This window comes from Camelus ferus, chromosome 6 (genome assembly GCF_009834535.1).
Source record: "Camelus ferus isolate YT-003-E chromosome 6, BCGSAC_Cfer_1.0, whole genome shotgun sequence".
NCBI classification, from domain to species: Eukaryota; Metazoa; Chordata; class Mammalia; order Artiodactyla; family Camelidae; genus Camelus; species Camelus ferus.
The window spans coordinates 82,256,824-82,273,129 of NC_045701.1; the positions used below are offsets into that span (position 1 = coordinate 82,256,824).

Consider the following 16,306-nt stretch of genomic DNA (forward strand, 5'->3'; position numbering starts at 1 on the left):
TTAAGAACCTTTTGAAAGAAGAAATATATAAAAAGCTGCTACTTCTGCATTGCTACAGAGTTCTATAAATATTACATGAGCAAGGAAAAGCACTTGTAAGGATGGCAAACTAATTAAACTAAGAGAATGCTTTATATTTAAATATTTAGAACAGAATTATAAATACTCCTATTCATGAGCTAATCAATTTGATTATAAAAGTGAAAGATAAGTTTTCAAAATACACCATAAAAAACCCCCTCCAAAATGGTATACATTTAGGAGGGATATTTTCTGCCACAAAAATTTCCATTGCTATTTTTAGTCCACAACTGTTGCATAAAGTATTTCTTCCATAAAAGGCTCTCACACATATAAATATAAGCTCGAGATGATCGGCTGGCAAAAAAAAAAAAAAAGACAAATTTATTTTATACTGAAATAGAAGAGAAAAAAAATCCAAGAAACATGATATTTGCAAATATCTATTTAGCAGAAAGCCCTGAAAATAAAAACACAAAACAAAAACAAAACAAAAAAGCCCACACATATCTGGAGGATATTTAATAATGATGCTTGATTGCATTATATGAGAGAACATGTAATTTTATACCTCGGGTTTCAAATCTCTATGTACCACTCCGACATCATGCATGTGGCTTACAGCCGAAACAAGCTTCCGCATGATGTAGCTGGCTTCCGTCTCACTGAAGTGTTTCTTTCTCTTAATTCGCTCAAACAGCTCTCCTCCATTTAGAAGTTCCATCACTAGAAACGTGTGAAGCTAGAAAAGACAGGAGAATGTGGAGGGGCTTAATGCAGAGGAGTAGAAGCTAATCAATGTATAAAATATTTATTGAATATGAATCACTACCAACACATTTAAATAGTCCCTTGTTAAAATAATCAAGGGCAATCCTTGTATTTTAGAGGAAAGAGTTGAAGGATAATGTGGCTTTTTTAGAATTCTATTTCGGTAATGGAAAATTTCAAGCACTGCAGAGAAATCTTTATATATATCTCCTTGACTAATTCTTTCATTTGAATTCCATTCCAACGCTCTCTATCAAGTTTACATATCTTTCTTTTTAAAGTGTGACCTAGTACTGATAATAATGTGAAATTGGCTGTTTTAAATAATAAGGAAGATTGCTGACAGAACATGGGTAACTGTCCATGAGAGGCCTGACACACACATTTAATGGCAAATTTACCTTTCAAAAAAGGCATTGTTGGATGATGTCACTTTAAATCTGTTAGGGCTCAGCAGATTAGTTTCAGGGTTGCTGTTAATACTCACGGCAAACACTTATAACTCACTGTGGGCTTTTTTTTTTTTTAACTGCTTTTGATTCCAATGGCATTATCTTAATTAAATAACTTAAATAGTTATATATTTACTATTTCCATAAAGAAAATAACATAGGAGCTATTGAAAAGCAAAGGAATTGTATCAGCTCTCCAATGAACACAAAAAAGTTTAAAAAAGATATCAAGTCAATATTCAAATCCAGGTGCTATGCATTATAGCAGCACCAATGTCACTAAAGAAACAAAATAAAGTATGCTTCCCTTTGAATTAGCAAAGTCCAGAAACATTGCTTCATGGAAAAGACAACTATAAATACATTATCCTGCACGCAACTGTCAAATTCTAGAAGGTGAATAACACTTTTAACGAGAGAATTGCTCCCAGGCTACTAGAGATCATGCTGATTTATCTACATCAGACAGGTAAGGTCAGAGCTAAAGGTCTGCTACAGGTATATGCCAGCAAGCTTTAAAAAAATGGGGGCAACACTTACAGTGGTTTAAGAGATAGGTTTTAGAGTCAAACCTGGATCTGAATGCCAGTTCTGCTACTTATGAGAAGAGTATCTTAATTATCCATCAGAGTCAACAGTATGAGATGGGACTATGGAAACAAAAGATTAAAATGATACATGGAAGGGTCACAAACCAAGAATGTGGGCGGTCTCCAGAAGCTAAAAAAGGCAAGTCAATAAACTGACCCTTCGAATCTCCAGAAGGAACCAGCCCTGCTGATACTCTGACTTTACACCAGTGAGGCTGATTTTGAACTTCTGACCTCCAGTCTGTTAGATGATAAATTTATATTGTTTTAGGCTTGTGGGAATTTGTAACAGCAGCAATAGGAAAGGAATAAAGCAGTAACGTACAAATCATGGAACACAAAACTATACTGCTGTATGGTCAAAGGCTGGAGACACACCCTCAATCAGTTTCACCCATTAGTGAAAAAGAGGACGGTGTTGGATTTGGGGACGATCTAGGCAACTGTCACCATTATGGAAAAAATAACTCAAAGTACCAACAACTGTATATTAGAATAACAATATACTGGTATACGTAGGATTGTAACACGAGATAGTTTACATTCTAATAACTCTTTATAAAAATAGCAAATAATATGGACAGCCACATGTAAATCAATGAGGTTAGAACACTCCCTCACACCATACACAAAAATACACTCAAAATGGTGGTGCAGCCACTATGGAGGACAGTATGGAAGTTCCTTAAAAAACTAAAAGTAGAGTAACCATATGATCCAGCAATCCCACTCTTGGGCATATTTCTAGAAAAGATGAAAACTCTAATTCCTAAAGATAATGCACCCCAATGTTCACAGCAGCACTATTTACAACAGCCAAGACATGGAAGCAACCTAAGTATCTGTAACAGAGGAATGGATAAAGAAGATGTGGTATACACGCGCACACACACACACACACACACACACACACACACACACAGGAATATTACTCAGCCATAAAAAAGAATGAATTAATGCCATCTGCAGCAACATGGAAGGACCTAGAAATTATCATACTAAGTGAAGTAAGTCAGAGAAAGATAAATATCATATGTTATCACTTATTTGTGGAATCTAAAAAAAATGATACAAGTGAACTTATTTACAAAACAGACTCACAGACACAGAAAACAATCTTATGGTTACCAAAAGGGAAGAGGGGGAAGGGATAAATTAGGAATTTGGTATTAACAGGTACACAGTACTATACATAAAATAGATAAACAACAAAGACCTACTGTATAGCACAGGGAACTATATCAGTATCTTATAATAACCTATAATGGAAAGGAATCTGAAAAAGAGTAAGATAGATAGATAGACAGATAGATTGGATTGAATCACTTTGCTGTACACCTGAAACTAACACTACACTATAAATCAACTATACTTCAATAAAAAAATTTAAACAAAAAAAAAGCAAATAATAAATTTAACTTGTGACATAAAGAAAAAATCAGGGATGCAGTTCCTGAGATCTGACAGTGGCCTGAAGGTCAGAGAGTGAATGTCTTGGCTGGGAAGTAGCCAGGGGCACAGCTGCAAAACCACAGAGGGGCAACTTGAAGGTCATCCACCAAGCCCTTGATTGATATGTGAGTCATCTTCGACAGAAGACTGTCCAGGCTCTTCCTAACCATCCCCAGTGGATGGGGGACTCACTACCTCCACTGTAGTTGTAGTCCAATGAGGTGGAGGCAGTACATGAGCAGGGAGAGCACTTCCCCCTGAGTCTTTGCTTCAAAGATGCTCCTTTTCTGATTATAAGCACCAAACAGCAGGTAGATGGTGATGTCATTTCTGGATGCTCACCTCACCTGATGTGAAAACCAGGCTATGTGTCTGCCTCTCCTAAGGCAATAGACAAAGTCATGAAAGGCTGGTTTTGAGGTTGGACTGTGCGAGTTCAGATCCCAGCATTACCACTCACACACTGGGAAACCCTGTTACCTGATTTCTGTGAGTTTTGGCTTTCTCACCTCATAGAGTTACTATAAGGATTGAATAAGACAACACATTTAGAATGAGTGCTACCATACCTGGATCCCAAAAGGTGTATGGTTACCATGCCCCTGCTGCTGCTGCCTGGCTTCCCCACAATGTATCATCCTTGGCCATGGTGCTCGGGGAAAGTTCAGTGTGGTAGAGAACCAGGCCACAGCTCTCCAAGTACACGGATGTTACAGCAGCACCACGGAGAGAGCCCCAAAACAGAGACCAGGTTTTCCTACTAGATATTCACTGATTTGCTATGTGACTTCAGTTGGACAAGTCTCGTGACTACCCCCCCCCCTTTTTTCCCTGTGGGAAAACACTCATTGCCTTCCTGAACATCAGTTTCTTCTTTGGTAAAGTTAGGGCCAACTGCATCTAGGATTGGTTGTAGCTCTTGTGGCTAGCACATTGTCTTGAGTAAGACTGTGTCATCCCACCCAGTCTCAGGAGGAAAGGTGACTGTAATGGGGCAACTTCTGTTGGGGAAGGTGGCAGTGGAGGGGCTGGGAGGAGACATGGGTCTGATGCAACAGCGTTCCTCCCATATCCAAAGTTATACGCTTCTGGTTAGGCTCCTGCTGGAAAGCGATACTGGGGTTAGAAGAGGGGCGGCGAGCAGTGCTCGGAGCAGAACCCACCACCTAGAGGAAGATGCAAGGGGAGCATCTTTGCCCTTCTGCTTCCTATTTGGTCTTTAGTTTGCACTAATGCGGCTTCAGGCTCTCTAAGTTCTACTCTTGAAGTGAAAGGATTAAGTTAAAGGCTGAAAATTACTGAGTACTGAGAAGTACGTGGCAGTGAAGCTTCATGGGGTGGCAGCTGAGCTGGCAATAAAAACAAGGAGCTGGTGGCAGTGCCCCGGGGCTCCCCACCCCCCACCCTACTTCTGTGTCCTACATGACCACTACTGAGTCATGAAAAGCAACAGTGAAAGAAGGCATTGATTTTGGGGTGGGTGAGACTGTGTGCGGAGTGGTTTCTCTGCCCTCTCGAGTGGCTGGGTCATGTCCCATATCCCCGACTGACCCAGCGGCACCAACAAAACTGGTGAAAAGTAGAACCTTGTATATGAATGAGGATGCATAGAAAAATAGGTGGGATACCTGATCATGAAAAACTTCATGTAGTTTCACGATATTGGGGTGTCCTTCACAGAGTTTCAGAGCTGTTATTTCTTTCTGAGTATTGGCTTCCATCCTGTAAGATAAAGCAGTTAGTCTCCACGTGCCTCATCACCAAGTTTTTGTAAGTATTGCCCCCAACTCTAATTTTGTTTTTATTTATGGTATATTCAGAATGTCAGTGTCAAAGTATCAGAACGAAGCTTCCATGAAAGTAGTGAGTCACGCACCAACCAGAACAAGTAGTGCATTATTCTTGAGGAAAATGAGTCAGAAAAGAGCTAATCATATGAAGAAACGGATGCCCTCCTTGCTTGACAACTTGGTAATAAGAATATATAATCACAGAGGTAATAATCAGTTACCAAACCAACTAGCTGTCTCTCAAAGCTACCCATAGATTGCTAAGTAATTTCAGAAAAAAATATTTCAAATGTACAACTAATAGGAAAGGCAACAGCTGCTGAATTCGCTAAGCAGGGCAGACTAAATATCACTACCACGAGAAAATCTTTTCACAATAATCTCAAAAGCAGACCATAGTCTGATTTATGTCTAAAATGGATTACTTTCTCAGAGTTAGAATTGTGGATCAACTGATGAGCTGAATGGCTAAAACCATGGTTAAAAACTTACAATATACCATTACTTTCCTTTTAAATACAAAAAAATCTTAATTTATGGACTCTGTTGACTAGGATGAAGACATAAGAGAGACTGCCAGAAATGGTGATACCTTTTGCTGATAATTTTGACTGCAAATGCTTGGTTACTTTTTTTGTGTATGCACTTTCGACAAATGGAAAAACTTCCTTCTCCCAATGGTTTGTCCTTCAGATCTAGGTCATAGTGTTGATAGAACGGAGAGTCCTGATGAGAAACCAACATCATTTAACTTAAGAAAATATTAGTAATACCCAGGGATAGATAAAATTGTAGAGCAACAGAACATCATTCATGTTAATAAATATGAATGGAATACATTTATTATCTTTAATAATTCACCTTTAGCTCATCTCTATCATCTATATCACTTATATAAAATACATAATTTTCTATTGCTGTAAAAAAGGAGCTCATTCAAACTGATGTTAATAATTCTCTAGGGCAAATACTGCTATTTCCATTTATTCATTTTTTTCAAATTACATTTTAGTTGAGTGGAAAGTCTATTAAACTTACTGGAGTTGAGAAAGTCAATTAGTGTTGGTATTTAAACCATAAATATGTCATATAATTAACCACATCTATATACCTTCATCATTGCACTCCTAGCAACATTTGTCACTCCAGGACGGTCAACTCCCACGTGAGACTGAAGAGGGTCTATGACGGCTGCATTACGCTTGAACAGGATAGAAGGAGCAACAAAGGAATAGCCCTAAAAAAAAAAAATAAAGAGTAAAAAAATAAAGATTTGCGATTTTCCAGTTTAGCACAGTCTCAATTGTAGCATTTTTTTCTTAAATCAAGAAAGAAGAATGAAAAGTGCTCAAGTATTTGTTAAGCTGAATCTAATTTTATTTTATTTGTAATCCAAAATGCAAGGTTATTTCAAATCAATAGAATAAGGCTTTTCAGAAGGAGATAATGCCATCTTCTGGTAGAACTAAACCAATTCAAAATTAAAGGCAGAAAGGCACCTCCTCCCTTTCCCATCCCCAATATCTGACTCATAGCTATAATTCTTTTGCATTGCTGATAAGTTTGCTTGTAAACATCTAAATTCTCAAAAAAGGTAGAGTTAAGGTACCAAAAAGTGAGTCAAATGCTACCATTTTTCAAACCAGAAAACTAGCAATTCCAGTTAATTTCTAATTCAACCATTATTTGACTCTGATTATATTTCCTTAGGTTAATTACATTTATAATCAAGTTTTAAAAGAGGAATAAACTCAAACAGCAGAATGATATGCTGAACGAAAAGTGGTACAGATCTTCCTTGACTTACCACGGGGTTATGTCCTGATAAACCCACCATAAATTGAAAATATCACAGGTTGAAAAATGCATGTAACACACCTAACCTATCGAACATCATAGTTTAGCCGAGCCTACCTTGAAACGTGCTCCGAACACTGACATTAGCCTATAGTTGGGCAGCATCATCTAACACAGAGCCTGTATATATAATATATAATATAATGAAGTGTTAACTATCTCATGTCCCTTACTGAACACTGTACTGAAAGTGAAAGACAATGGCTGTGTGAGTCCAGAACGGTTGTAAGTGTGTCAGCATTTATCCTTGGGACGCGGGGCTGACGGGCAGCTGTGCTCACTGCTGCCGCCCAGCATCATGGAGAGGACCGTACTGCGTATCATCATTCCAGGAAAGATAAAAATTCAAAGTGTGGCTTCTACTGAATGTGCATCACTTTTGCACTATTGTGAAGTCAAAAAATCCTAAATTGAACCCATAAATCAGGGACCATCTGCATAATGATGGGTGGTTAATCTGTTCAAGCTAGAACATTCACTAGTTCAAGGAATGTTTTTTTTCAACATCTGCTATGTGCCCAGCCAAGTGCTAGACAGTAGTGTCACCAACGTCCAGAGACAGTGTCTCAAAGGCCAGATTAAACCATACTACTGGGATATTTACTAGAGTCAAAGAAAGGAAGCTATGATGCCATTTAATGGTTAGAATATTTTATGTTAAGTTTGAGAAAAGATCCTAAATATGAAATTCTTTCTAAATCTTTTTTAAGAATTGGGAAATAGTTCAGATTATTCACTGAAAATAAAGAATCAGATAGGTGGGAGCGGGTATAGCTCAAGTGGCAGAGTGCATGCTTAGCATACACAAGGTCCTGGGTTCGATCCTCAGTACCTCCTCTAAAAATAAATAAATGAATAAACCTAATTACCTCCCTCTCAAAAAAAAACAATTAAAAAAATCAGATAATATTGCATATGAATTAAGGACTATTTTGTATGAATAGATGTAAGCTAAAGTAGTATTGTATTTTCTATAAAAGAAACTGAACAAAAATAAAATTTCAGGTATAAATTCCACTTACATAAAAAAACACATAAATAATGTCTGCTATTTAACAAACCATAAGCTTCAGTTAACAATTTGCAATATCTCTGTACTTAATTTTGAAGAGATTAGAGAATCATGTTTTTCAAGATGCCAAAAAACTTTCAAATGGGAAAATTAATCTTTTCCTTCAAAGCACACATGGCCAACCAACCCGCGTGCGCCCTTGGAGGTTACCTGAAACAGCCTCTCGGAGCTCTGGGGCAGTGCCGCGGGAGAGTAGGTGGGGTCCATTTCTGTGAACTCTTCTGCAAAGTTACTCACATCTAATTCATCCCGGATGACTGGCTTAAAGGGCGCCGGCACTTTTTTGGCAGCTAAATCATCCCAATTTATTTTCTGAAACAGAGAAAGAAAATTGGTACAACAGAGAAATCAACAAAGTTGAAACGTATTTTTTAAAAATAACAAAGATAGATAATAATTTTAATTGATCAACAGAGAGAGAAGCACATATTTCAAACCAATGATTAAAAAAAAATTTGTTTTTCACAGGCAGGAGCACATTTTTTTTTTATTGCAGCTTGTAGCTCCAGCCAATGCTGCGTCTGAAAGATGAGACTGCTCTCCATCACTGTGCCGTCTCATCCTGGCCTCTGGGGGGCACCAGGACACCCTAGTTTACCCCTAGGGATAACAAAAATTATTTTGTCCTGAGTCCCCTGAGAAAGGTGTTAAACCAAAACCAAACTGACCCAATCTAAACTAAACTATAATAAAGCTTTAGTATGGATATGAATACTAACTGCAAAGGAGTATTTCCATTTTCTAGAGGCAGTGTTAACTAGCTCTCCTCTTGTTCTTGATATTCCTCCTGGCCATCTGGACAGATTAGGCAATAAACAAACTCACTCTAACTCATGCTATGGTTTATGTCTGTAAGTCTAAATGATGCTGTGATAGTATGAACTGATGTAAGCACTCTTTTCTCATTCAACTGTATTCCAGCATTTCAACATTGCCTCTTCTCTTCCCCATGGGATAATCCAAGTCCCCTTTCCACCCATGTCAGTCACCTACTATCTGCTAAACTGCCATGTCTTCTATTTTTCAAATTCAACCCTCTCTTCTGTTTTCTTTATGCTCCTTCTGCCACTTAGAACAACCTCAGATAATACTGATTTGAATCCCACAGATATCCTATTAATGTATTTCTCTTAAATCTAAGATATCATCAATAGTAAGATACACCACTACTGAATGTACCATTAAGAAAGAAAAAGCATTACCAATTAGAATAGTAAGCTGTTGTCTGTTGTAAGCTGCATATTGCTTTCAGAGATGGTAAAACGGGAAACTTGTCCTTCCTGGTTGGTGACATTCAGTAAGTTTAATCAACTAACATTAAGTGTTTTTATTATGCCCTCTTGTGGAGGCAATGGAGGTAGAATCATTAAATTACAGATCTTCAAATTTTTAGCTAGAATGGTTTTAGAGATCATTTAGTTCAGTGCCTTTATTTGGTCCATGTGGAAACTGAAGCCCAGAAATAAGAACTAACCTTTTCATTTAAACGTTAGCCAGTGGAAGGGCCAGTCTCTCGACTTTCTAGTTCATGTTCTTTTCCTCTATGTGGCTGTAATGTTTTCCATTACAAGCATATGATTTATTCTTGGCTATTGTACATACATTAAGAGAAACTTCCAGAGTAAAGGGGTAATTAAAAGAAATATGTTGTGAGCAGGAGAACGTTTAGTATGTAGAAAATTGAATGTTATTACAATCCTCTCCACCTTTCACTCCATTTGGGTCTTTACAAGTAGAATTCTGGTCTTTCCTAGTAGAATTCTGGTCTTTCCTGAAGTATCCCTGTCATTGAAAAAGTCAAAGCAATTAAATAACCTAAAACTACTATTCAAAGCTACAGAAAAGAGAAATTTCTCTAATATGAAAGCTATATTGCAATACTCACAAATACAAGGAACCATGGAGAAAAAGATCCAAGGAAAATACGATTTAGGCTATTTTGCTTGAATATTTCCTTAAATTTTACCTTGTTAATTTTTGAGCCAAACTTCTGAACAAGATATTTGAAATAGTTTGTTTAAATGTTAACCTTTCCAAGCCATATTAATCTATGAAATGCACACACTGAGAAATTAACTTTATTTTAAATGTATTTCTCACCGTTACTGAACTTTTGTAAGATGTACAGTAATATTTTTTAAATGTTTACACCAAAAGACTGAAATAAATGTGCCCTTTTCCAGGCATACAATGCAGAGAGATAATTCTTATTCTCAATCACTATTTGTTTTTCTAAATTAAAAAAAAAAAAACAGTAAGCAACAACATGAAAGCTTACTTTACAGCAGATTTTTTCTTTGTTTTGGTATGATACTTTCATTCATGTTGGTGATAACAATGTAAAAGCTCAGTTTGCAGAATAAAAATAAAACTTGGATGGTCTCTTTAGACCATAAATAGTGAGGTCATGCTTGTTGATAGGACAGAATTATTTAAAAGTCATAAGCTTAGAGTTTTAGAAATCAAGGTCATGTGATCCCAAGTTGACTATTTAGATTGAAATAACTAACCAACTCAGTCAATTTAACTTTTTTTTTCCAGTTACCTAAAATTTTGGTGACTTTTTTGGACCAAATTGAGCAAACTAGGTTGAGCAGATGTGCTGGTGCTCTGTAGAATGGTCTCATTAGGCTTTTTCAGAATAAGAAAAGCACCATCTCAAGTACAAAGAAAATAAATGAATAGTTCTCTAATATATTATAGATATGTAACTGAGAAATAGGCCGATTTTGAATTTTCTAAGATTGCTCCTGGGAGAAGAAGAGATGAGATCACCATTTAAATGGTATAACACAGTGGCAGTAATTACTCATAAACCGGGGAGAGATATAAAAAATAAAAGCAGAAGTCTCCTCAGTCCATATGCCTAAATCACGAGATCATAAATGGAAACCAGTACTCAGAAACTCTAACCAATTAGTATGTAGAAAATTGAATGTTAAGATTCTCCCCGCTCTCCGTTTACGGAGAAAAAGACCATATAGGTCTCTATATGGTCTGATCCTTTCTTAAAGGGTTCCTGTCATTTAAAAGAGATACAACGTACATAAAAATAGGGAAAAAATAACTCTAAAATGGAACATGTTCACTCATTTCATCAAGAATGCCAAGTACCCTGAAAACAGCAGGGCATATAAAACCATCTGTTCAATGTTTCACCTGAAAAAAGAGATGTTCTTTGATTTCATCCGCATCACGTGGACCACATCCCAGTCTTTTCTTGGGATCTTTCATCAAGAGACGCTGAATGAGGTCTTTGGCTACAGCACTCATTTCTTGGGGATACGGAGGCTCGCTTTTTAATATTCTCCTGGAGGCAGATAAAACTTGCTGTTAAAACAACCAGAGGACGAATCTACAGTGACAGTGTTCTTTGCAGAAACGATTACAGTGTGACACACTTTGAAATTGAACTATATATGAAAAACAGAGATAAAAATATTTAAATTGAGATACCATGAAATCACATTTCCGAAACTTAAATAAGCAGAAACAGGAAGTATTGGATCAATTTCTAGTACATCAATCCTAATAGGAAACTACCATCCCAAATATTTAATTAGGAAAAAAAGGCTTGGGGTTGAATTAGATTCCTTATCTAGGGACTTGACTCTATGATGAAAGATTTCATAGTAGAACCAACTTTAATAAATTCAGAGCAGTGAAGTCAGCACTCAGATTTGCAAGGACAAAAGAAACCCCAACTGTACCCGCCTCACTTCTCTTTCCCCGGATGCCAGTGAACAGAAGGCGCCAGCGGGAAGGCAGAGGGAAGGAAGACCGAGACAGGGAGAGTAAGAACCACTTGGAAGTGGCTCAGCTTCTGATATCTGAAAATGAGCACCAGAGCTGGGGGCTTTTCATGGGATGAAAGCATCTGCTTCACTACCTGCTACGATGAAACAGACAGGTAAGCCTTTGAAGGCGAGTGGTGCTCCAAGGTAGAGTGAACATTGCTATTTATTATGGAAAGTAAAAATTGGGATAGTCAGGTTTCCTGATGAAGTATTTTAGATTACTCTAAAGTCACAGAAGAAATCAATCCAATCCAAATGTACCTTTGCCCCTCTTAAAAGCCAGAGCAATAATTTAAAGAGAAATAATGGAAGGGCCTGAGTGAAATTAAGAAGCTTAACACAGGACACTTGGAGATAAATAGCTTCTCAATTATTTGGGTTTGCAAAAAGATTCCTCTGTTGTGCATTAAAATATCAATAACTGTTATGAAACCAAAAACAGATAATAAGTTGTAACAGACAGTATCATGCTGTAAGAACAGGGACTTTGGAGCCAGATCAGTTTCAAACACTGGCTCTGCTGCTTATTGGCTGTGTGACCTTGAAACAGGTAATTAATGTCTTTGCACCACAGTCTCAACCATTTTCTCCACAGCAGTACCTACCTAAATGGGTATTATGATGCATCAATGAGTTAAAGCGTCATATGGTGCTTGGAATAGCACCTGAAACGTAGCATATGCTTGATAAATGTGGGCTCTAGCTTTCCTACTCCCTCACTGAAGGCAACCACAGGAAAAGGGAGACACTGTGGCAAGTAGAAACTGAACATCAGTGAAACGATGGTGGAACGGTAGCTTTTAACTAAACATTCCAACAGGAGTGTTTATTTCAAAGCTAATTCTACTTCTAGGACTCCATCCTGGGAACCTAAGAAAATGCTGAAAGAACAAGCCAAAAAAAAAAAAAAAAAAAAGCAGACCCCTCTTTTCTTTCTGATTCTTTAGTTTTCTCCCATTGCTCACTGCCCATCAGGGTTGCAACATTAGAGAGAAGAAGGCACTTTGGCTGACTTCATCTGAGGGTACTGACTCTGTACCGTTAATTAACCTGAGTCACCGACCTTTACTGGACGTCTGCTCTGTACCAGGCACTGGGGAAAGGAATGGTCAGTCTTGTTGACCATAGTGGGTTCATGGAGAAGGAGGGCCAGCGAGACAGCAGTGAGCACCCGAAGACAGGCACGGCCCCACCGAGATGCCCAGACTGGAGGGAGGCCCGGGAGGCCCAGGAGACCCCGTGCACTCCTTGGGGCGGTGGTTTGGACACACCACCAGCAACACTGGTGTGTAACCGAGGTGTGCGGCAGGTCCACGTGCAGGGAACAGAAGTTTGGATTCAGATGAGACAGGGATTAGATCCGGAAGAAACAGAGTAGAAATCTCTAGGAATTCCTGCTGAAAACAGTGCTGAGAAGGGAACACAGAAAACAAACAGCGATGGCCCCAAACCCTCCCCTGTCCTAAGTGAAAATCCTGCGACCAGAACCAGCGGGGGCAGACCCTCACGGAGGATGCTGGACACCAACCACCCAGCGTGGAGGAGGGAAAGCGGGAGCCACGGTGGAGGATCACGGAAGGACCATCACCAGGCACCCTGTTGTCTCGTGAGCAGAGTGGCACGGGGTTTCCTCAGCGATGTGGAGAGGCTCGGAAGCCCACGAAGAGGACCTGAAACTGGGGGCAGGGTGGGAAGGAGGGAGGCTTACAGCAGGCTCAACCCTTTTCTCCACAGGAAGGTGATCTTAGATTTACCTTCTCCTTGTACTGTTTCCTTGAAACGCACCGGTTCAAGATGGCTGTGAAGCATCAGGTGCGAAGTCACCCCTGAGACGTGAGCTGTGCCCGCCCGACAGGTGTGAGCAGGCACGTGGGCCCTGGGGGTTGTCTCATCCAGGACTATTTCAAACACCTTCTCCAGTTTCTGTTGTTCTCCCCTCCCCAAGGGTGCCCTTGTTGGGGCTTGGAAGCCATGCTCATGGGAGTTAGAAGAGAGTCCCTCTGTTGAGCTTCCCATGCCGGGGTGGTCCACACCCACCCACCTGGTCTCATCACTAGTGGCTGAGGGTTTCCTTTCTGGGCTGGGAAGCCAGGCCTGGGTAGTTGGAAGGACCCCTGATGAAGATGTGTTTGATGCTGTCATGCCAATACACTGTGTTTCCTGACCTCTATCCTTCTAGAAAGCAAAGTAAAACTAGTGCCAGATTCTGGCCTACTGTGCCCTGTGAGTATGACCATCAATCTGAGTGCCAGTCCACTGGGGCTGTGCAGAGTGGGCACTAAGAAACGCAGAGGCAGGTGGAGGACTCCTCTGGGACGCCCAGTCGTAGCAATACCAGGGCATCCTGCAATGAGGGCTGGGAGACGTTGCTCGAGTGTTGCTGGCACTTCACCTCTTCCAATGTGCTTCATTTCTGAATCAGTAATAACCCAGAGCTATTTTTTTCTTGCTTGCAATTGAATCTTAGAGCCCTCTGTCAAATCAGAACAGGCTCTGAGTTAACACATCACGTTGAACACTGCACGTGTACGCTATCATTTAATCCATACACAATCCTATCCAAAGGTATTACTGTCCCTGTTCTACAGATGAGGAAAGATTCCTTTCAAAAAGCAAGAAATACACAGAGGAATTAAAATTTCAACCAGATATTTTATAACATGGATGATTTTAGTATTTATTCACCAGAATAATTGATAACATAGTTCAGAAAATTTGGAAAAAGAAAATAATTGGGGAGAATTTGCCCACCTACATATTAAAATGTATTATAAATAAAACTGTGAAAGTGAAGTGGTAGTAAAATAAGTGAACGGCCATATCAAGTGGACAGAAGAAACAACTTGAAAAATAGCCAGGCATATACAAAAACTTACACTGTTTTTAAAAAGTGACCAGCCAACATAGGAGATGCCACGTTGTTTGACAAATATGTTGAGCAAACCAGCTATTTGGGAAAGTAACACACAAGACAAGACCTTGTCTTACATCACAACCCCAAATAAACTCTGAATGGATTGAGGAATTACATGTAAAAAGCAAAATAAAAATAAAATTAAAACCTGTAACAATATATAAATGAATATAACATTTCTTCCTATTCATGAATGTAAGTTTCTGAAAACCCCTGTGGTAAGAGAAATTCACAACTGATTAGCTTGAGAATTTATGGAGCAATAAAAAAAAGAATTTATGGAGTAAAGGGTGAGGACATCAAGATTAAAATGGCCCTAAGACGGAGAGAGAGATGGGTAGATGGGTAGATACATAATTAGCAAGTATGGTAAAATACTCAAGCTAGAATCATGGCAGTGAGTATGTGGGTGTCCACTGTAACAAATATTTGAAAATTTTCATAATAAAATGTGGAAACAGTGAGCCTGTGAAACTTGGCACATGTGTTTTGTATGTTCACTAAAATGTAACAACAAAAGGAACTGTCCCAATAAAAAAATTATCAATCCAAGACATGGAAACAACTTAAATGTCCACTGACAGATGACTGGATAAAGAAGTTGTGGTAAGTATATACAATGGAATACTACTCAGCCATAAAAAAGAATGGAATGCCATTTGCAACAACATGGAAGAACATGGAGATCATCATGCTAAGTGAAGTGAGCCAGAAAGAGAAAGAAAAATACCATATGATATCACTTATATGTGGAATCTAAAAAAAAAAAGGACATAAATGAACTTATTTACAAAATAGACTCACAGACAAAGAAAACAAACTTATGATCACCAGTGAGGGGAAAGGGTGGGGAAGGTTAAATTGGGAGTTTGGGATTTGCAGATAATTACTGTATATAAAATAAGTAAATAACAAGGTCCTCCTGTATTCAGGGAACTATATTCTATACCTTGTAATGAATGGCCTATAATGAAAAAGAACATGAAAAGGAAGAAAAAAATATATATGTATATCTGAATCACTAAGCTGTACACCAGAAATTAACACATTGTAAATTGACTATACTTCAATTAAAAAAAAGTTATCAATGACTTTTAGTACAGTGGTATGCTCACCCCCTCACTCCACTAAGGTCTTAACTGCACATCACCTAGATCTTACAAAATCACTGTTTCTCTACATTCTTTTCCTCTTTACCTTATTTTATTTTTCTTCATGGAATTTAAACACTATTCTATATTTTTGTCTATTATCCATCTCTCCCAATTAAAATGTAAGCTCAATGGCAGTAGGGATTCTCTTTTTTGAAAAAGCAGTCTTGTTCACTGCTTTATTCCCAGGGCCTGGAACACTTTAACACATAGCAAGTGCTCAACAAATATTTACTGAATCAATACATGTCTAATTGTCCTCCGTTTACTATACCAGGGTCTTTCTTCCTCAGTTTCGATAGATGCCTGCAGAGAACTGTTTTGCTTTTTTGCAGGTGGCATGCATTCTCATGGGTTGGTTGTTTATTTCCATTTGGCCTCCATTTGAAAGTTCACAATCTTTCCCATTGTGTGACTTAATGTTGTGGACTCTCACTTC

The 16,306-nt window shown here is 38.5% G+C and overlaps 1 protein-coding gene across 4 annotated transcripts in view; it reads right to left on the reverse strand.

Moving 5' to 3' along the window:
- RPS6KA5 (ribosomal protein S6 kinase A5) overlaps nt 1-16,306 on the reverse strand; it is a 167,345-nt gene that overhangs the window by 16,385 nt on the left and 134,654 nt on the right. For all 4 annotated transcript variants that reach the window (XM_032482508.1, XM_032482509.1, XM_032482510.1 and 1 more), the window contains 6 exons: nt 11,165-11,315; nt 8,156-8,317; nt 6,188-6,313; nt 5,669-5,802; nt 4,915-5,008; nt 593-763 (listed from right to left, as the gene is read on the reverse strand). In XM_032482508.1, the coding sequence (XP_032338399.1) occupies nt 593-763; nt 4,915-5,008; nt 5,669-5,802; nt 6,188-6,313; nt 8,156-8,317; nt 11,165-11,315 (838 nt within the window). The remainder of the gene's footprint in view (nt 1-592; nt 764-4,914; nt 5,009-5,668; nt 5,803-6,187; nt 6,314-8,155; nt 8,318-11,164; nt 11,316-16,306) is intronic.